Consider the following 21,833-nt stretch of genomic DNA (forward strand, 5'->3'; position numbering starts at 1 on the left):
TCTTACAGCTCCTGTATCTTTATCTTTCATCATAGTGCCTGATACCTAATAGGTGCTCAATAAATGTAGAGCAAAACAGTGGAATAGTTAGCTTAATATGTCTGTAACAAATGTGAGCACAATACATTAAAATTAAAAAGAAAACATTTCTTGCTTTACCTACTTCCTCAATACAAATTTCTATGTTATATTTATATATCCAAAAAGTTTTAAAAAGTAAGGTATTAATCATAAATGTTACCATGTGGGGAACAGGAGGAACAGAAATGGGATTCCAGATGGTTGATGTGCAGGTACAGGTATTCAACTGCCAGTTCAGTCCACCAGTAATTTCCATCCCTGAAGGTTGATGCCACTTCGTGTCAGATCTAAAATGGATTTATAAATCAGCTCCTTTTAGGGGGTTACAAACCTACTATTTAAACATCTAGTCAGGGTATAGCCTTTAAGACAATGTTTATACTTATCAACAGGTAAGAGATAATAGGAAGGAATCACAAAACAAAGCTGTATGAAATTAAGTTATTACAAAAGTAAATGTTTCAGCTTAGTTTTGATAGATAATGCCAAATTTAAATTCCCTACTAACAAATTTTGAGAGTTCATAGAAAAAATTCAATAGTAGCAGTTCCTCATAAATAAAGTGACTTGAAGGGATACATTTTATTCTAAACTATATTGTAATAGTTTATCTAAAGAAAAAAACTATCTCATGTTGGTGGGTCAAGAGGGCACTAGAGTAGGAGGAAGTAGTATTGAATTCTGAGCCTATACCAGTGGTTAAGATTATTATCCTTATCTTCTACATCTCTTTCAACTCCTCCACCACATCATGTAATACCCTATTCTGCATACATCAGTCACCACTTCCCCTTCCCCAAAGTAGCCACTCTTTTTCTCATGGTATTTAACTCCATAATCTCAAAGAGGATGTTTATACTGCTACACCTTAATTTATAAATTTTAGACATCATTGATTTCCTTTGGAAGATTTAGCACTCTCACAACATACCCTACTTCTCCTCCCACCTCCTCTCATCTTTGAAATACACTTATATATATATATAGTTTTATACTATAGAGGTTAATAGTCCCGACTCTGAGTTCAAATCTCAGTTCAGCCATTTAATAACTGCATAAAGTTGGGTAAGTTATAGAATCTCTGTATCTCAATTTTCTCATATGTGAAATGTGGATTCATTGCATTCATTCAACAAATACCCATGAAATATCTACTAGGTGCAGGAACTATTCTTGGTGCTTGGAATATATAAAATAGACAAAAATATCTGCTTTCATGGAGTTTATGATCTAGTGTAAATAATAATCTCAAGTGGAAAGATTAAATAAGTCATTATGTGTAAAATACTTAGAATGAATAATATCTGGCTCAGAGTAAATAATAAATGTTAGCACCAAATAAACTGTTATTTTTATTTTTTCCTGGAGACATCTCTCCTGGAGCTCTATATCCTTCTGTTCCAATCTAAACCGGCTGGTCTCTAGGCCTGCTACACACCTAGGCTGTATGGTACTAATCTTATGGGACCGCTGTAGTGTATACGGTCCATCATTGACCAAAACATCGTTATGCAGTGCATAACTGTATTGGGAATTCCCTCTACCTTTCACTTAAGTAGGGCTCTCTGTTTCCCTGAATCCCATGTGTTCCTCTTTCTTAGTTTACTTCTCTGTTTTGCTGGAGCACACCCAATAGGAGTTTCCTGAGCAAAGGTGCATGGTTGGTAATTTGTTTTAGATTTTGGGTGTCTGAAAATGTCTCTATCTCTTGCATTTGATTGAGAGCTTGTCTGAGTACAGAATTCTAGATTGGGAATAAATTTCACTACGAATTTTTAATAGGTTGAAGTACTGTCTTCTAGCTTCCAGTGTTATTGTCTAAAGGTCCAATGTGACACTTATTCTTGACCCATTGTTTGTGCTTTGTTTTCCTCAGTTCTTGACACTTTAACCATCTCTACTCAACCTCTACAATATTAGGAAGTTTTCAAAGTTCAATTCTGGACCTAACATTTCCTCTTTATTCTTTACCAAGATTAGTTAATCAAGTCTTAAAGCTTTAACTACCACACTGATGACTCACAACTTTTTATCTCCTGCTCTAATCTCCAGATTCATGTCTACCTGCCTCTTGGATGTGTAATACATATCTCAAACATAACACGTCAAAACAGAACTCTTGATTCAACTTATCTACTCGAACTATTTCTCCTCCAGTCTTTGCCATCATATGTGATACCACCATCCATGTAGTAGCTCAAGCCTAAAACCTAAGCACCATCCCTTGAACCCTCTTTTCTCCTTCACTTCTAACAGCAAGTACTATCACATCTACCTCCAAAACATGCCCCAGATGCATCGACCTTTCATCATATCACCTGCATCCCAGACGGGTGTTTTGTATGGCACACTTCAAGAGAAAAGAAGCAGTATGTACACAGAGTAGAATTTTTAAATATATTCCTGGGTTTTATTTGTGACTATTTTACCTAGAATTCTGACATCCATAATGAATAAGTGAGATTGGTCAGCAGTTTCCTTTTTTTGTTCTATCTTTATTGGGCTTTGATATTAAAGTCATATCATTTCATACACTGAATTATAGATCTTTCCTTTTTCCTTTAGCCTGGAATTGAAATTTCTTACTCTTTAAGGGTTAGATAAAGCCCAACCATGAACCCGTGATACACCAGCAGATCTACAATTCTTTTTTCAAAACCTTTTGTGGTAATTGGTCCATGCATATTTCTGCCTCTTCTTAGATAAACTTGGTAATTTATATTTTGCTTGGAAATCATCAATTTCCTCTAGATTTTTGAAAATGTTGTTGCCAAACAGTTTCACAAAGTATTCACTTATAATTATTCTAATCTCTCCTACATCTGTGGTTATGTGAGCTCTCTTATTACTCATGTTGTATGCTTTTACATTCTCTTTTCTGTTTAATCAGAGGAGCTTGTTTTATTGGAATTTACAAAGAAATAAGTTTTGGATTTATTTGGTTTTTTTCCAATTTTATTAGTTTAAGCTTTTATCTTTACAAATTTTATCTTCCTAATATATTTTTTGTTATTTTACATCTATTTTCTTAAGATAAAAACTAAAATCTTATTAATTTCTCTTCTTTAACAATGATGAAATTTTCCTCTGAGTTCTCACAGTGCCCTTTAGCTCTGGTATGAAGTTCTCTTTTTCATTACCTTTAGATAGTTGATAACTTTCCTTTTGATATCCTCTTTGGCAAAAGTATTATATTTTCTAATTTTTAAGAAGATTTTCTTTCTTCTCCTCCTCCTTCTCCTCCCCCTCCCCCTCCCCAAAGCCCCATAGTTGTATTTTCTAGTTGTGGTCCTTCTAGTTGTGGCATGTGGGACGACACCTCAGCATGGCCTGATGAACGGTGCCATGTCCACACCCAGGATCCGAACCAGCGAAACCCCAGGCTGCCAAAGCACAGCGCATGAACTTAACCACTCGGCCACGGGGCTGGCCCCAGTAGTTAAGATTTTCATGGTCAAATTTTTATTAATTAGTTCTAATTTTAGTGGATTATGAGCGAATGTAGTCTGTAAAATTCTTTAGTTTTTTGTTAAGGATTTCTTTATGATTGCTTTGAAGAAAATGAACATTCTGTGTGTGTGGGTGTATACACTCGGGTTTGTCATTTATTTATCATGTGTTATTCAAATTCTTTTATGTTCTTACTTATGTTTTGTCTACTAGATCTGTCCAATAATGAAAGAGGTTGTTTGAAGTCACCCATTATAATTGTATTTTTATCAAGTTCTCCATGTATTTCTAATATTTTTTGCTTTATGTATTTAGCTTTATGCATACACTAAGCCTGTTATATCTCCATAAATAGTGCCGTATTTATTCTGTTCAGTGCTTTTAACCTTACATCCCACATTATTTGTTGTTAATATTATCGCTTCTGCCTTCCTTTGGTTTCCATTTGCCTGTTTGTTTGGGTTTTTTTGGCTGAAAACGTAGGGATTCACTCACTGAGGTAACACTGATTATCTTACGATGCTGAGGAGCTCCAACTGGTGGTTTATTGTCTTTATTTAATAAAATAAAAAATAAGTATTACTCATTTAATACAGTCTATATCATAAAGTAAGAAAAGAACTGAGAATACAAAGAACTAGGAGGAATGCCAATATTTAAGACATGTTTAGAAAAAGAAGATCCTTCAGACAAATCATGAAGGGATTGTCAGAGGGGTAGGAGGAGAACCATGGAATTCAGTTAACTGAGAAGTTTACCTACAAAACTGGGATAATATGTAACAAATAAATTTTCTACTTTAATTATCTAAGTAAAAAATCCACATCATACTATAGAGTTTTATAACAAATTATTCTTATATCTAATTTTAAAATAATTATTTTCTAGTTGTTACCCTCATGTGTCCCTCCCTCTAACATTTATTTATTGGTTATCTTTTTTAAATAATAAAAACTTACTTGTTGACTGGATTTTCTCCAAAGTTAAAATCTGTTTCATAAAACAAACACAAATTTTACATTATTTTTGTATAAATACTTTTTATGAAAATGCACTTAAAAATATATATGTATACACATAAAATATTAATTTAAAATAGATGCTTACTTCCTACAAGGCTAGAAAGTGAGCCATCCAGGTTGTTTGCTCTAATTGTTCCACCTTGCTGTCTGGCTCCAACCGGTTTGTGGGCTTGTGAAGGTAATATTGGTTGTAACATATCATGTAGGGGAAATAATCTGAAAATAAGAGACAGAATTAGATACAAACCTAGACCAAATTTATATCAATACAGTAATGACATATATGTATCTTCCCATTAAAAACTAGCAGGATCTCAAATTATTAGGTTAATAAGTATAAATAAAGTCATGTTAGATTATTCATGATAAATTTTAATTGAGCACTTATATGCTAGACCCTGTACTAGGTGCTAAAGATACAGCAGTAAATAAAAAAGATAAAAATCCCTGCCTTCATGTAACTACATTCTATTCGAGACAGAAAATAACGAAGGAAATAAAGTACATGATATGTTAGATGGTGATAAGTGTTAAGGAAAAAATATCAGGGACAGCGGTATGATATGTTCGTAGAGGAGGGGATATTTAAATTTTACAAAGGAAAGGCTCATCACAGGGACTTTTAAGTAAAGACCTGAGGGATGCGAGAAAGTGAACCATGTGGATCCAGCAGAAGGAACAGCACGAGCAAAGGCCCTGAGGAAGGAGTGTGCTTGGTGTGTTTGAAGAACAGTGAGGAAGCCAATGTGTCTAGATTCAGAGTGGTTAAAGGAGACATAAAGGCAATGGAGGGCCTTGTAAAGAATTGTGAGGATTTTGGCTTTTACTCTGAGGCCACCATCTCGGGGGAACTTCCCTGAGATGGTGAAGCCATTGAAGGGGTTTGAACTGAGAGACATGATCTATTGACTTGTATTTTAATGAGATCACTCTGACTTTTATGTGAAGAATGGACTATAGGGGGCGAGGGCAGAAGCAGGCAGGTAGTCAGAAAGCTCTTGTAGTAGTCCAGGTAAGAGATGATGGTAACTTGGACTAGGGTGGTAGCACTGGAGGTAGGGAGAAGTGGTCAACTTTTGTATACTTTCTGAAGGTAAAGCCAACAGATTCCCTGATGGATTCGATGTGGGGTGTGACAGAAAGAAAGCAGTCAAGGATGACTCCAAGGCTTTTGGGCTGAGCAACCAGAAGAAATGATTTGCTATTTGCCATTAACTGAGATGGGGAAAACCATGGGAAAAGCAGGTTTGGGGTGGAGTATCAGGAGCTTAGTTTTGGACATATTGAGTTTCGGAACCCTCTTAGATATTCAAGTGAAACCATTGAAAAGACACTTGGATATACAATTCTGGAGTTCAGGAGGAATGGCCGTAGCTTGAATACTAATTTGGGAGTCCTTACCATGTAAATGGTATTTAAGGCCATGACCCTGGATGCGGTCATCTAGGAAATAAGTTAAGTATAGATTAAAAAATGATGAGGAATCAGTCAAAAAAGTCTAAAAAGAAGCCAAGAGTTAGATAAGAAGAAAACCAAGAGGCAAATTAAAGAAAGTGTATTAAAGAAGAGGGAGTGATGGACTATGTCCATTGCTGCTGAGGGGTCCAGTAAGATGAAGACTGAGAAATTACCACTGGATTTTGCAACATGGAGGTCACTGGTGACTTTGACAAGAGCCATTCTAGTGATATGGTGGGTATAAAAACCTGATTGGTACTAAATAACTACTTAAAGTACTTAAAGTAGTTTAAGAGGAAATGGGGCAAATGTTAACACACTTTTCTTAGTAACTGTAAGAACAAGCAGACAAAATAATCAATGAAAATATAGAAGATTTAAACAACAAAATTAACAACCTCAACCTAATTGACACCCATGGAACACTGTACCCAACAATGACAGGATACAATTTTCAAGTGCACGTGAAACTTCTACCAAAAAAAAAAAACGATTATATGTTAGGCCATGAAGCAAGTATCAACAAATTCCAAAGGACTGAAATTATATAGAGAAGGTTCTCTGACAAGTAACCTAGGATTCAATAACAAAAAGAAGATCCCCATAGGCGTGAAATTAAAAAATGCACTTCTAAGTAACACATGGGTCAGGCCCTGTTCTAAGCTCTCTACACGTATTGACTCATTTATCCTGACAGCAACCTTATGAGGATAAGAAAGCTGAGGCACAGAGAGATTAAGTGATCTGCCCAAAGCCACACAGTTCATGAATGGTACAGTGAAATCTGAACCCAAGCATTCTGGTTCCATGGCCAGTATTTTTAAATCATGACAATTTAAGAGAAAAAGTGATTTCAGCTGGCTACAGGATTTTCAACAGAATTGGTTCAAGCAATGAGGGTTAGGCAACCCGGGCCGGGTGCTCAAGACAGCACGTGCAGAGATCACCAGTAGTCACTGTTGGTCTGCTGGCAATCAGGCCCATAGGCTTTTATAACAGCGTAGTAGTAGTTCCTCCTCTCTACTCTCCTTGGGATCCACATTCACATCAGACTGAATCCACAGCTTGTCAGACACCATGTTTAACGTATCTTGTAATACCTGTTGTAAGCACTAATGATTCCCCAACCATAGGGACTCAGAAAAGTAGTCATTCTTTTGGAAATGAACCAAGTGTACAGTTTTTGCTATACATATGGTTTTACTCAAAGGACTTATGCTCATCATAGTTTTAGTCAAACTCACCCATCGAAAATGCAGAAAGTATGTCCATTGAGAATATATGTATAAAAGAAAAATAAAAACATTTAAAATAGATACAGTTTCAGTCTTCAAGTTAAATTAAGAGCAAACTTTAATTCAAATACATATAAACCCTATAAAAAATATAGCTCATTATTACATGGATTTGTGTCTAGAGTAGAGAATCAAGTAACATCATTGAAACACAATCATTCATTAAAAAACAGAATATGGCTGATTAGGAGTAGTTATGTGCCAGTAAATGTATAACAGCCAGTTCTCCAGAAAAAAAACAAAGGCCTGTTTTGTAGTGTTTGTCCATTTCTGTGGTGCAAATACTTCCATCATGGCCAATTTCAAGTTACCAATGCAACATCAAGCAGCTTGCAAAATTCCTGAAAATGTAGCAATGGGCTCTTGTAAGTTGCTATGAGCTGAAGCTAGCACACTACTGAAGCATGAGGCACACCACCCGTAAGAGACTACAAAGGACTTCTGTGTTAGGCATTACAACATATCACACTGTATGTATGTATGTATGTATGTATCTGTTTCTTTGTAAAATTTATCTTCAATTAGCAGTTATTTGCATGTACAAAATTCAAAAGTTACAAAATGGTGATGACTCTCCTACCCATCCTTTTCCATGAACCACCAAGTTCTTCCTGGAGGCAGTACATTTTACTCATTTCTTATATATCCTTCCAGAAGTATTCTTTAAGAAATTATATAAACATATGTATTCTTTTTTTTCTGTTTTTAAAAACAAAGATGGTAGCTCATTTTCCATTTAACAATACATCTGGGAGATCATTCCATTTCAGCACATAAAAACAAAGTCCTTATTGATAGTCATTTTGCAATTACAGTGTTGCAATGGATATCCTTGTTTGTACATCATTTCACAACTGTGAATATATATGTTGAATAAATTCCTAGAAATAAAATTTCTAGGTCAAAGACTGCTTCAGGAAGAGGCAGCAGACGTAGTAGGTGGTTAAGCAGCAGAAGAATGAAAAACTAATTCTGTCCTCGATTATTACTGATAGAATCATATAATAGAATTACATTACCTGCAAACCAAGCTCTGCTTGCTGAAGATTTCACAACTGGACTATTTGGGACGGAGGCAATGAATGCATGCTGGAGACTTAAGGGATCACAAGAAGGATGAGGCACACTGGAGAATAAATAGAATCACATATATCCTACCCAGCTGAGCCTAGGTTTCTTTAATTCATTCATCTACGAATCCATCCATCCAACTATATACTATCTGTGATAAAGATATAATTAAGAAATAGTCAACAGACTTTTTGTCTATTAGAGGGTGATAATATAAATCAATTACAATCAACATAACATAAAAAAGTGGAATGAATGAATAATACATGACGCTTCTAGAAATTTTGGACAATACTGAAAAGTACAAAAGAAATTGAAGTCAACCATAATTTTTCCATTCAGAAATAGCTAATCTGAACATTTTGAAGTGATATACCTCAAAATTTATATTATTCATCTTTTCTGTATATGCATATATAGAGGAGTGCATGCATGTATGCATTTGTATTATCTGGGTGTATACCCACACACACAGATAAGTCTCAAATGTTACTATGCACACTATTTTGTTGATAAACAGTTTGCCATACCATTAAATAATCATTTATAACAGTTATTCTCACTAGAGGAGCTCCTGAGGGAAGAAATCAAACTCTTCAAAAGAGGGGATTACTCCACTCCCAACCTCTGACTTGGCGAATCACTCAGTGTAATAAAAGATGGTCCTTTAGGAAGCATATCAGCCTTGTGAAGAGTATGGAGTTCCATATTATCATTAAAAATCACTGCACAGCATTGCATCATATTCAAAGCCCATAATTTATATAGTCACTCTCATGTTGTTGAAATGAGGGAACTTATTTAGACGGAAACAAAATTAACCTATATTAAGACAGTTATTAACTTACCTGTGAGGAGGTAAAATGTCCTTTTTCTCTTCCAAAGAAGCTAAATGCTGTTTTAGTGCTTCAAGTAAACTGTGGGGTGCCTAAAAATAGTTATTATAAAAGGGTTATTTTCTGATATTCTTAGTAAATTCATACTCTCCTACATCATATAAAGGTTTTAAACAAAAAATAAGACACCTGTATAGTAAATGCCATAAAGCTAAATAACGGCTATGAGCAAATTCATTATTAAAAGTAGCATCTTGATATCAAATCACATTTTCAAACTATGCTTTTATGTACACTTTTTTAAAACAACAACAAAAAAGCCTCTTAGAATGATCAAAGGGCTGTTAAAATATTTACTCCCTTTGGAGAAGATACTGGGCTTGAGAGCATTCAATATTTGTAGCTCCTTCATGAGTCACCAGACCTAAATAAATTTAAGTTAAACACCTTAAGCCCAGTGGAGAAGAGAAAGAGGGGAGAGAAGGAAACAGAGAGAGAAAGAAAGAAAAAGGGATGGAGAATTTCCCTCATTAGCAAATTCATTCGTGGTTTCTGGTCTCTGCTAAAATGTCACCTCCTCAATGGGGATTTCCTTACTACCCTACATAAAATAGTACATACCAACAGTCTCTTTACTCTCACTATGTTTTATTTTTCTTTGTAGCACTTATCTTCACTGCAATTATAGGTTTCTTTCTCTGTATGTTTATTGTCTGTCTCCATGAAGACAGAGATTTTGTCTGTTTTGTTTACTGAGGAATCTTAAGTGCTTGGCACATGGTAAGTGCTTAATTAATGTTTGCTGAATGAATGGAGATGCATCTTTTCATTCTCTATTCCCATTAAAAATGGAAAAAGTGGGCTTCTTACATAAGGTTGGTTCCTCACCAAGGTTCTATATATCCTACCATCTCTCTCCTGGTTCAATCAATCACTCCTCAAGAAAAGTTTATTGATAAACTACTACACACTAGGCACATGAGCAAAAACAACCTGGTCACAGGCTTTATGACCTGGAAAGCTTCAGTCTACAGGTCTAGGAGAGAAGTGATATCAAATAATTACACAAATAAACGTAAAATCAAAATTGTGAAAAGTACTATGACAGGGAGGTACATGACAGATAGTGTTTAAGTCAGAGAATGTGACCAAGTCAGGGAGGTCAGAGAAGCAAGTAGCAGTTGAGCTGAGATCTAAAGGATGTCCAGGAGATAAGTAGGATAGTAGGAGATGAATGAGCATTGTAGGCAAGAGAACAGTATGTACAAAGGCAAGGACCAAGAATAAAGATGGTCTACGTTGCTATAGCAGAAAGAGAAAAGCGGAGTGTCGGGGAGATGATACTGGAGAGTAGGTAGGGATTCAACAATGCAGGACTTAAAGGCAATGTTGGGCGGTATGGACTTTATCTTAAGAATACTGGGTGACCATCGGAGGGCTTTTAAGTGAGGGGTGAAATTATCAGATTTGTATTTTGCAAGTTATCAGATCAGCATTCTGGTTGCATTGTATAAAACAAACAGCAGAGGGCAGAGTATATACCGGCAGACTGGTTGGAAAGAGAGAGAATGGAAGTTTAAGCTAGGATGATGGTGTAGTGGCAGAGATGGACATAGATGGCTGCTGAACTGGCAGTGGGGAGACCAGGAAGTCCGGGGCCCAAGGTGAACCACAAAGGTTGAAGCATACAAGATGGGCAAGAAGGGGTAGAGGGACTCCCCAGAATGATCAGGGGACTGCAAGTGTCACCAGGGCAAATGCACACGTTTGGCAAAGGGACAGAGTATTTCTGGTTCATTCAGTCAGTCATTCAATAAACACATAACAAAATAATTAACAAAAAATAAATAAAATTTAAAATTAACAAACGTTGTCATTACTTGAACAATGTTGGTTGGAAACACTCTTTTTCATCTGATTTGCTTTCAGACAATTCACTGACAGCTACAAATTGGTGGAAACGCTGCCACCCAGGGTTAGCAGACATGATTAGCAGAACACTGCTTAGGACTACGGAAAACTTCAAATGCACCAAGGTGCTTTACAATGAAAAGGTAGACGTGAGGCCATAGGATGTCTTTTGTGGGGCACACAGTTACCCTCCACCCACAAAAACCACGGAAATGCTGTGGTGAAGGTGGGAAAATGCATTCAGGTGCACATCAGGGTGGAACCCTCTGGTAGGTGCCCCCCTCCCCGAGTTTGTGCCCCTGGAGCTGTGATGAGGAGTGCGGCCCAGAGATGTCTGTTTGAACTATTGCAGTGAAAACTAAAAATGCATCCGGTGGCAGACAGAGCAGACCCTGCTACGTGAGTTTCCTGGAGTTGGGCACCCAACACGAACTGCACAGAATAGTTGAAAGGAGAAGGATAGACACACCAGATAGCTACTCACAGAAGGAGGCTCTGCGAGCCCCAGACAATGTCGAAATCAAGGCAGAAAAGATTCACCAAGGAAACGAGGGCGATTTCCGCTGAAGAAAACAGAAGGGTTTTGGTGAGTCTGCACCTAACAGTCCAGCATCCATTCACATAAAGTCAAGTCTGTTGGAAGCACAAGGAGAAACTGGCCAACCTACGGTCACAGAGGAAGATTTAACACCCTTCGAGAGATCTAGTAGCAGATCGGTTGTAAACGCTCCTTGAAACTGTGCATTGTTAGGAGGAGACCTCTATCAAGGAGACTGACTGAGTGGGGCAAAGCAGAGGCTGACTTAATTCTCGTCTCCTTAACCTCCTCCCCTCCCATGGAGCCCTGCACGTCACTCCATTCCAGAGTTTCCAGGACACCCAAGAAAGCACGTCGCAGGAGCAGCTCTGCCAACCCAAGGCCATGACAAATGACTTTCTGTACTGGCTGAGGGCCAATGGCTAGCCTACTGATAAGAAAGCTCTTCCAGTAAAAGGAGTTGATTTATGGAGGAAGGAAGGGGGATCTGCATGAAAGTTTACCAAGAAAGACTCTCACCTGCCTTCCACAGCCTCTCCCATAGCTATCTACTTTGTTTTTGATTCAGGTGTCCTGGGGACCAGAGCTGAGATAAGGAGGAGAAAGAGTGGCCCAATGGGAAACATGGACCTCCATCCTGCAGCTCCTCCTGTCAGATGTCTCCCTAGAGCTCTGGCCACAGGCGCTGAACACTGAAGGAAGCTGAAGCCAAGATGCCAAGCCCAGGTCAGTTAACGCTCATCAGTACCCGAACAATGGCCAAGCTGTGGTTCTCAGCAAAGGACCCCTTGCCACCTCCACCATCTCCCTCAAGGAAGTGAGGTCAATGTGGAGAAAAATCAGACGACTACATTTTGGCAGATATTTTAGTCATGTTTCTGTAGTCTTTGTTCTATCTTTTTCAGGAACTCAGGGACTGGGACTGTGTCTCATTCATTACAGCTCCTTCCTCCTGGTAGGGATTAAGCATGTGTTTGCGAATGAATGTTGACTGAAATCCATTGGTTATAGTGCCTCTGGGAAATGAAATCCCATCTTCTCCCCTACTAACCCAGATATTCTCATTTTCTCTTTGTCTGGTTATCTGACTTCTCATTCTGAAAACTATGCATTATTTCACCCTACTGTCGGTGGGGACACACCTCTGAAACAGCCGCCACCCGCCCTCCAGGCAAAACAGTAAATAAAAAACAAGATGGCCTCCCAGGAGGATGGCAGAAATTAATGCCAATCTTAAAGATAAAAAGGATGCAGAGTGATGGTCCCCATCATATATCCATGTAATTTGCCAATATGGCCCCCCAAACCAGTCAGGCCCTGGAGAATGACAAACTACAGCATAATCAATCAAGTAGTAACCCAATTACAGCCATGGTTACTACACTTTCTTTGGTAGAGTTGGATTACCGTAGTCTCAGGTAGATGGCATGCAGCTATCAGTTTGGTGAATGCTGCGTTCTCCATTGCTATCAAAAGTGTGCATCAGAGTTTGTAGGCACATGGAATGGACAACACTATACATTAACAGTTTTGACCTAGACTGTGTTTACTCTTTCAACCCTCTGTCATAATATGGTCAGAAGAAGTCTAGACCATCTGGTTACCCCTCAGAAAAATTACATTGATCCATTTATATCCATGATGTCATGCTAACTAGATCAGATGAGGAGGAAGTGGCCAGTACAGTAGAGACCTTGGAAAGCTACATACTCTCCAGAGGGTAGGAGATAAACCCTACAGATTCAGGAGCCTTCTACATCATTAAAATTCTTAGGGCTCCAGCGGCCAGGTGTCTACCAGGAAATCCCATCCAAAATGGAAGATAAAGTATTGCATCTTGCACCTCCCACCATGAAAAAGGAAACACAACACCTGGTAGGCCTCTTTGGGTTCTAGAGACAGCATGTTCCCACACCAAGGAAAACTGCTTTGGCCCATATTCAAGGCAACCAAAAAGCCTGCCACATCAGTTTGGGGCCCAGAGCAGGAAAGAGCTCTGTAGCAGGTCCAGGCTTGGCCAGCAGCCCTACTGCTCCAGCCCTATGGTACGTCTGGGATGGAACACAGGCAAATCCAGAGGGCACAGGCAGACTGCATGAGCTCCTCTACCTCACATCACACCCATGGCCATGTAAGGGGTTCCTGATGACCAGCTTCCAGGGAAGGAAAAAGCCTGAGTTCATCTGATTCTCATGACACTGCTATGAGACAGACAACAGTATTACACTCATACAGCAGTTGCAGAAACAAGGCACAGAGAATGGGAATGAATTGGTTGAGATTATACACCTGAAAGGAGGACAAGGCAGCCTCAAATCTATGTTCATTATTCCAAATACTCTACTGTTTCCACTGATCAGTTCTCTCCATTTAAAAAGCATGGTCTAGTTGTTATACTATGAGTCACCATTTAGTACTCAGCAGAGAATGGCCTCTTTTATAAGACCAACAGCTCACAGACCTGTTCAGAAGACACAAGTCTATGTGTGTGTGTGTGTGTGCATATATCTTACTCCTGCGGAAATGAAAATACACATGTGAGTATATGGCAAAGGATGGCACCTCAGATGATGACCAATAGAATAAACACACAAACATAAGGACAAAAACACCATTTAAACACACAGGAGAGATACACTGACCTGAGTAAGATGTGGAATGTCGTTCTGGTCAATTCCAACTTGCTAAATTCACAAAACAAAGGGGGGAAAAGTACACATTACTGCAGGGAGGGGCAACAAAGAAATGCAAGTATGAGACCACAAGCATGAGTGCTTTGCTGGGCTGGGACCTATCTGATCAAGAAAAACAGGTTAGGCTAAAGTATGCCATGGACAGTTAAGTACAAACTTATATTTGTCATAAGGCTAAAACTATAAGAGAAGACTGGGCAGATAATGAGTCTTTGCTGTTTGAGAAGAGCTAAGCTACATTTTTGATATCACACAAACATGTTCTAATTTTTCAAGTAGTTAGAAATCAGCTATTATTCATGTTGTTGTTCTCCTGTGGCTAATATGTCTTTTTCCCTTTGGTGTTTAGAAGTTCAAATATTGCTTGCCTCAGGTGTGGTTCTCTTTGTATTTGTCCTGCTTGGGTTCCTCTCTCTTATTGATCACAGACCTGTTCTACCTGTTGTCCACTGACTGAAAAGACTTAAGTCATATATATTTTGGCCTGGTTTTAGAGTCATTTCTGGTGGGAAAGTAAGCTTGGTATAGGTTATCCTCATGGCTACAAACAGAAATCCTTGTAAGATTGCTTTTGAGCACAAGTGCATTGGATGGTACATTTGAAGTACCTAATTTTAGTTTTTAGTTTTACTGTCTACAAAATAGTTAAAACTACTACCAATTTCTGTGTGTTTGTGTGGTACTGGGGGGGGGGGGAGATATAGTTATACTGGATACTAAACTAATACAGAAAACAGCAGAAAGCCTTGGATAGAAATGGACTTTTGTACCTCTGCAACTTTCAGAAACCGTGCCAATTTGGTCATTCTTTCGAGGAATTTGATGTAAATATCCAAACTTTCCTTGCACTGGTTCTTCCTCATGTCAAAATACTTGTCTATAAATAGAAAAAAAATTACCATGAAGGAGCCAATATCTTAGCAATTTTCAAGTTCCACTCCATTCTGATGATTCTCTTTTAAGCTGATTCTGGATATGATTTTAACTTGTTCAAAACAATTACAGTTTTAATCCAGCTATTTTTTTGTTTTAACAAGCAAGAATACTGCTCTGGGAGTAACATGCCAAACACTGGTGCTGGGAATATATATAGAATTTAATAGCATACATAGAGAGTTTAGTTTAATTTCTACAACTTCTAGTCTGTAATCTTTTTGATTAACATCAAGTCTGAACCTCTCTAAGGGAAGGGGCTGTGTCTCCCACTCTTTTATAATGTTACAAATGTACTAGGTACCCCTTCAATATAAGAAAAACCTCAACTTCTCATTAGTGAAGTTTGGAGAACCCTTCCTATGAAATAAATCATTCATTAGGGCTAAATGATGACAGAAATTTCCTGAAAAGCCTAAGAAATATATGCCTGTATATCAGCAATAATACTTACTTATGTTATAGGCCCTATCTTGTTAGGAAAGTCAGAACTGTATTATTTGACTTTGGTGGAGTGAGCCTTAATGTGTAATGTATAAATATGGCAACCCATGTTGATTCCCTGGTAAGTTTCCCATAAATATAAAACTTATATGAAAACTAAAAAGTTCTGTGGCTAATTACCAAAACAATTTTTAACCAAAAAAGCAATATAACGTCTCATTATTTAAAAATATATATGACCCTGCAAAGATCTTCTATTTTGAACCTAGAACAAATATGAGTTTAAATGTAGAGATAAAAGATTTTTACAAATAAATTATTTTTACCAGTGTATTTTTTAAAAAGCAATGTTTATTCTTTAGCCTACCTAGCAGATTAAGGATCCCCTCATTATAGGCTGCAAAGAGACGAAGAGAATCCTTAAAGAGGAGCATGAAAGCGGCATGTATTATACCATTAGTTAGTTCATCTGAATTTGCCTGGAAATTAAATAAAAGAGTAATCAATTACCACTACAGTTTAAAATAATTCCTTCTCCCACTTACAGTTAAACAATGCCATATACCAATATTTTAAAAAAGGATTTATAAAGCTCTTACATTAAAATTAAGAAGAGCATCAAACTGAATTTGAATAACTGGAAGTGTGTTTAGCAGCTCTTTAGTATTCATAGTTCTCATCATACCATTCGTCCTACAAAAGATAACAAATGCATAACATCAATAATTAAGAGTTTGAGAAGCAGCGTGACATCAGCGTCTCGAAATAAAGCTGTGTTTTTGACAAACTACATATCAGAGCACATATGTATTTCAGTATTTCTTGCTTACAAACTAATGATAATTACTGACCCTCTCTTGGTTTTGGTGATGTCAGATGCGATCAGTCTACATGCGAGCGACTTTTCATTCAAGTATCTGCTATATCGTCTGATGAAGGTTGACATAGTATAGCCTAAAAATGAAACATTTTTATTTTTTCCTAATTAACCAATATTAACCATTTACGATATATGTCACTAAATGCAAAGACTTATCATTCCACATTCACCTATATATGTCAATATATATATATTCAATAATAGATTCAATAATATACGTATATATATATATATATATGTCAATAACATCTTTGAAGCACAAAAGCTAGAATGGCCTTTATTTATCATCTAGTCCAACATTCCTCAAACTTTCTGTTAAAGATTATTTTTTTATTTCCTCAAAGCCTTGATATCACCTCATGATGCAGTGTTGATAGTGACACTCCTGAATAAGGAAATCATTGAACTTTATCAGTTTCTTTCACATTTCGACAGAAACTATTGTAAATTCTTAGCATTTTCCTGAAACACCTCATTCCATTGTCACCATCCCTCCCCCACCCTTCCTCCACACAGCAGATAACTTTGTTCCCTACTTCATAGACAAAATGGAGAAAGAAAGGCCATGATGGAAACTCAACTCCTCACTATTCAACCTCCAAATGCACCTTGATTATTTACTCAATTTATTTATTCATTCAACAATTGTCGAGTGCCTACTATGAGCAGTGAACAAAACAGGCAAAAGTCCCTACCCTTGTGGAACTGCCATTCCCATGGGGATTGATAGACAAGCAAAAGAAAAGAAAAACACAGAGATGGTTAGTCGGTGAGAAGTGGAAAGACTGAAACTCAAGCACAGAAGGGGCACAGGGGTATGCCACAATTTTTGGTAGACTGAACAAGGAAGGCCTCATTGAGTAAATACCCGGAGATTTCAATTTCCTCTATCTCCAGCACATATTCTGTTATTCTTAGTAAGCACCCAAATATGTGTTGTATCAATGAATTTAGAAATTATTTACCATTGTAAAATGTACAACACACCACACCCTTCATAATTTAGAACCATTTTTTAACCAAACGTGGTTTTCAGAACTTTTCCCTCCTTGCCACATAGAAATACTTCCATCAACGAATCGTCTTACCTTCCACGACACTTTTATCCAGAAAGTTGTGTAAAGTAAACAAAGAGTTTCTAGATGCAAGATGTTGGATAAAACGCTGTCAAACAAATGTGCCAAATTCTAAAATTAGTTTCTGTCCACAAAAAGAGTGTATTAATGATTTTGTCATTGTGAATGCATATTTGACATAGTTCTATCACACAGTTTCTATTTTAGGAGGGCTGAGTAAGGTGAGCATGAGCATATCCTGGGCTACCCAACAGAAGGATCTGCAGTGTTGTCAGCTCTCCTCTGTATATATACCCCCAAATAAACAAGGGGGTACACATTAAAGCTCATGTGAATACACATTCTTTTCCCCCAAGACTTTCTATGGTGCCATTTCCCCCTTTTTGATTTTGAGAAGTTTTAACTAATTGCAGAATTAATTACAGTTGTCCCTTGGTATCCATGGGGGATTGGTTCCAGGACACTCCCCCCGCCACAGATACGAAAATCCACAGATGCTCAAGATCCTTATATAAAATGGCATAGTGTTTGCATTTAACCTGCACACATCCTCTCATATACTTTAAATCATCTCTAGATTACTTATAATGCCTAATGCAATGTAAATGCTATGGAAACAGCTGTTATACTGTGTTGTTTAGGGAATAATGACAAGAAAAAGTCTGTACATGTTCAGTACAGACACAACCACTGTAGGCCCTTTGACTTGCAAACTGCTTTATTTTATTTATTTATTTATGCATCAACACATTTTTGAGGGTTTTCTTGTTTTGGTCTAAACCATCTAAATAATTGAGAAATATCCACCCTATTATCCACTTTATTACCCAGTGGTTAAAACAGTATACCTCAAATACTGACTGCAAAGATATATCCATAAATAAAAATGGAAAAATCTGTTTTTTAATACCTACTGCTATTCACTTCTCCCACTTGTCACTAATGAAAGTAAAAGGTAGGAAGCCCTTAACAAACCAAGAACATTTTGCAATTGCACTCACAGTGTTTTGTACTAAAAGGAAGGAAATTTGAATACAACCCATGCTCACCTCATTTCCATGTACCATAAGGTGATGCACAGTAACCAGGGCTTTGAACACCACCACCCAGCTGCTGCTCCGAGTTTTCTCAGAAAGAACATCAGCCAGATGTTCAACACTCATATTTGTTTCATTTATGTACTGTATTAGATCTAAATTAGAGACAATGACAAGAGTTAAAATACAGACTGAGAAATAATTTTCAAAACCAAAATTGGTAACTTAAATACAGATGCAATCAAATCTCAGAGAAATGACAATCCAAAACATTTTCTTCATTACAAATATTACAAATGTACTGATATAGGTTACATGATATTTACTGCCTGTCTACCTTATTGTTCTGTATACTTGATGAGGACAGGGACTGTGTCTATTTTGGTCACCACTGTCTCCCCAAGACCCAACACAGTTGTTGGCACATAACAGGTTATGGTAAATACTTCTTAAATGAATGAATAGGGCTCAAGAAGGTAAGTAACATACCCAAGGTCAAAAGAATAGTTAAGCAGCAGGGCTGGAAATTGAATTCAGATTTGTTTGAGCCTGGAGACCAAGATATTAACCATTATGTCACACTGCCTCTCTCAAGAAAAGAGTCATTCCATAAAGGTTTAGTCAGGAGCTTTCCTTGTAGTATCACCCAACGTCTGATCCTTTCGTTTGCATCCTTTAACCCCTTATTGCTTTTTCTTCAGTCCACTTCCCCATAGCCTTGTACCTGGTTTATTGCGACAGCTTCCCAATTTCCTGCCTCAGGGTTACAACCATTCATCAATTTACTTCACACAGCCCCTCAAAAGCTAACTTTCATTGTTTCATTTTCCCATTCAAAAACATGCAATGATTCTCTACTGTTTATTAGTTTAAAACCCTCTTTGCTTTGAAAACTATCTATAGACCATTATAAAACAACTTCATATCTAGCACTTATTCATTAATCAGCATCTTCATATGCATAGCACTAGGATAGGTACTGAGGAAGGTGCTTAACAAATATGCTAGTGCACTGGAGCTATAGGCTGACCCTAACTGTTCAATAAATATATGTTCTTCAATAAATATATGTCGACGAAAATAATCCATCACCAATCTATAAATGAAAATTTGGGAGAGTTTATTCTGAGCGGAAATCTGAGGACCATGGCCCGGGGCCTTTCTTCCCAAAGGAAGAAAGGGCACCAAAGAAGTGGGGTGTACAGAGTGGTGATATAGCCCCAGAGAGGATGTTTCACATAGGATTGAAATGTCCCTTTTACAATAGTCGCGAGACTGCTCTGTTGGCACAGCGATTGATGGAAACAGCAGGTAGGTCTTCTGTCTCAGTGAACGCAGCAGGGTGGCAGTCTGTTGTGTGGAGCTGGGTGGTCACAGGTGAGCTGGGTGGTCAAAGGTGAGTGCAGCAATCAGTTCCTAGCCTAAGGAAAGATGCTTATCCCTAAGGAAATGCCAGTGTGGGGGGAAGTTGCACCTTTATCTCAAGGGCCTTTGTTCTGGCCCTAGGAAGTGTCTAAGCAGATATGCAATGCGTGCTCAACAGCCACAGTCAGGCCCTCTTGGAAAAAACAAAGTCAGGCGGAATTAGGTTTATACAAAATGGCTTCCTCGTATACTCCAATATATCCTATTGCTTGCCATTTTTATTTGTCATATATATACTCGGTTTCAACGCCTAATGTATGCCAGTTGCTGTGCCATGTTTAAGGTTATGAAGAATGTGATTTTCTCATATTTTTTATCTCTAAGTCTGCTTCATTTCTCTTTCTGTAAAGTTTCCTCTGCAAATTTTTTTTTGTTTCTGCTTTCCCATGATTTCAGCCTTTGGACTGAACCTTTGGGCTATCATGGTACTGACTCAAGCGTCCCTTTTCTGTTCCATGCATCTTCCACATAGATAACTACTGCTCATCCTTTAAGTCTTGAGAAGCCAGTTCTGGACATATTACATCACCATCCATGGCTGGATAATATATATTGCCCCAGAATCTACTATGGAGCCTGCCTAGAATGTTTACCAAACTTAAATATATATATGTGTGTATATATATATATATATATAAAGGAAATTAATCTGTTTAACTTAGTGAACTGTTAATTGTTGTAATACATGTACATTATCATGATGATAAGAGAAAACTTCAGAGGGCAAATATATATTAAGTCAATGGATAGTTTTTAGGCAAAATACGAAAGAGGTGATGGAAAGAGTAAGACAGCTATGAAGGTTTCAAAAGCAGTAGGATTTATGTATATTGCCAATAGCACATACTGTTTATGAAGTCACTGCTCAGTATGAACTCAAACAATAGGAATTGAGGCTAGGCTGGGAGTCAATTCTGTCTGAGCAACAGATAACTTCAAGAATCAAAATTCTTTCCCCCGGAAACACAGAGGCGCATAAAAAAGGTTGCCATGGACACTCTAAAGCATATTCACGGACCTTAGGTAAGGACTATCTATGGGAAGATTTGCTCCATAGACTTTTCCTTCCTTTATTTCAAAAGACTCGCTGCATACCATGATTTATATGGAGGCAGGGGCGGGCTTTAGAATTGAGATCCTTCTCAGAAGCTTGAGTTGAATGTTATTCTACCACCTCTCGCGTCCTGAGTTATTTGAATAACTTGTAAATAGTTTGGAGTTTGGAGTTAAAAAGGCTTGTGGTTCTCTTCTGGGCTCAATCAAAGATTGCTAGAAGTGAGAATTCAATCTCCCCACTCCTGCAGGGTCAAGGACCAGGGAGAGGAGCAGGCGGCAGCCATCAGAGGCAGTTAGACCTCGCTGGCTGCGTGGGCCACCTGCGCCAAGCCTCCTACTCACCGGCTAGGTGTTTCGGCTCTGGTTCCGCGAGCTCATCGGTGGTCGCCCCGAGGGCAGCCTTGGACGCAAACGACCCCATGCGCACCTCGCAAACCGCCAGCCTCGAGGATGATGGCTGCAGAGTCTAGTCCCTCCTCTTCCCGACCAGCGGCATTACGAGGTGTGATTTGAAGTCTCTAGGCACCGGGGTTCCGCAGGAATGCTGGGAAAGATGGCTGCGGGGGCCCAAGAAGGGGGTTCTCAGACACGATCAGGCTTGGGGCGGGGCATATCCAGAGGGGCTAA

The 21,833-nt window shown here is 38.1% G+C and overlaps 1 protein-coding gene across 1 annotated transcript; it reads right to left on the reverse strand.

Annotated features, from left to right (window-relative positions):
* Positions 1 to 4,486: 4,486 nt before the first annotated feature.
* Positions 4,487 to 21,627, reverse strand: LOC124245874 (phosphatidylinositol-binding clathrin assembly protein-like). Its single transcript, XM_046673679.1, has 11 exons — positions 21,549 to 21,627; positions 18,738 to 18,880; positions 17,701 to 17,776; positions 16,584 to 16,686; positions 16,332 to 16,425; positions 16,100 to 16,211; positions 15,126 to 15,232; positions 14,305 to 14,346; positions 9,226 to 9,305; positions 4,639 to 4,769; positions 4,487 to 4,521 (listed from the first exon to the last, which is right to left on the reverse strand). The coding sequence occupies exons 1-11, from the start codon at positions 21,625 to 21,627 to the stop codon at positions 4,487 to 4,489; spliced, it is 1,002 nt and encodes a 333-aa protein (XP_046529635.1).
* Between the last annotated feature and the right edge of the window lie 206 nt (positions 21,628 to 21,833).

This window comes from Equus quagga, chromosome 10 (assembly GCF_021613505.1).
Source record: "Equus quagga isolate Etosha38 chromosome 10, UCLA_HA_Equagga_1.0, whole genome shotgun sequence".
In the NCBI taxonomy this organism is placed as follows: domain Eukaryota; kingdom Metazoa; phylum Chordata; class Mammalia; order Perissodactyla; family Equidae; genus Equus; species Equus quagga.

Bases quoted from the DNA above. Each gene is read 5' to 3' on its own strand.
- LOC124245874 (XM_046673679.1), bottom strand. From the start codon at position 21,627: ATGGGGTCGTTTGCGTCCAAGGCTGCCCTCGGGGCGACCACCGATGAG. The intron at 15,233-16,099 runs GTAGGCTAAAGA...TTCTATTTATAG, and splicing joins GGGGATCCTTAATCTGCTAG to ACAAGTATTTTGACATGAGG. The intron at 4,770-9,225 runs GTAAGTTAATAA...TCTTATTTTCAG, and splicing joins GACATTTTACCTCCTCACAG to ATTATTTCCCCTACATGATA.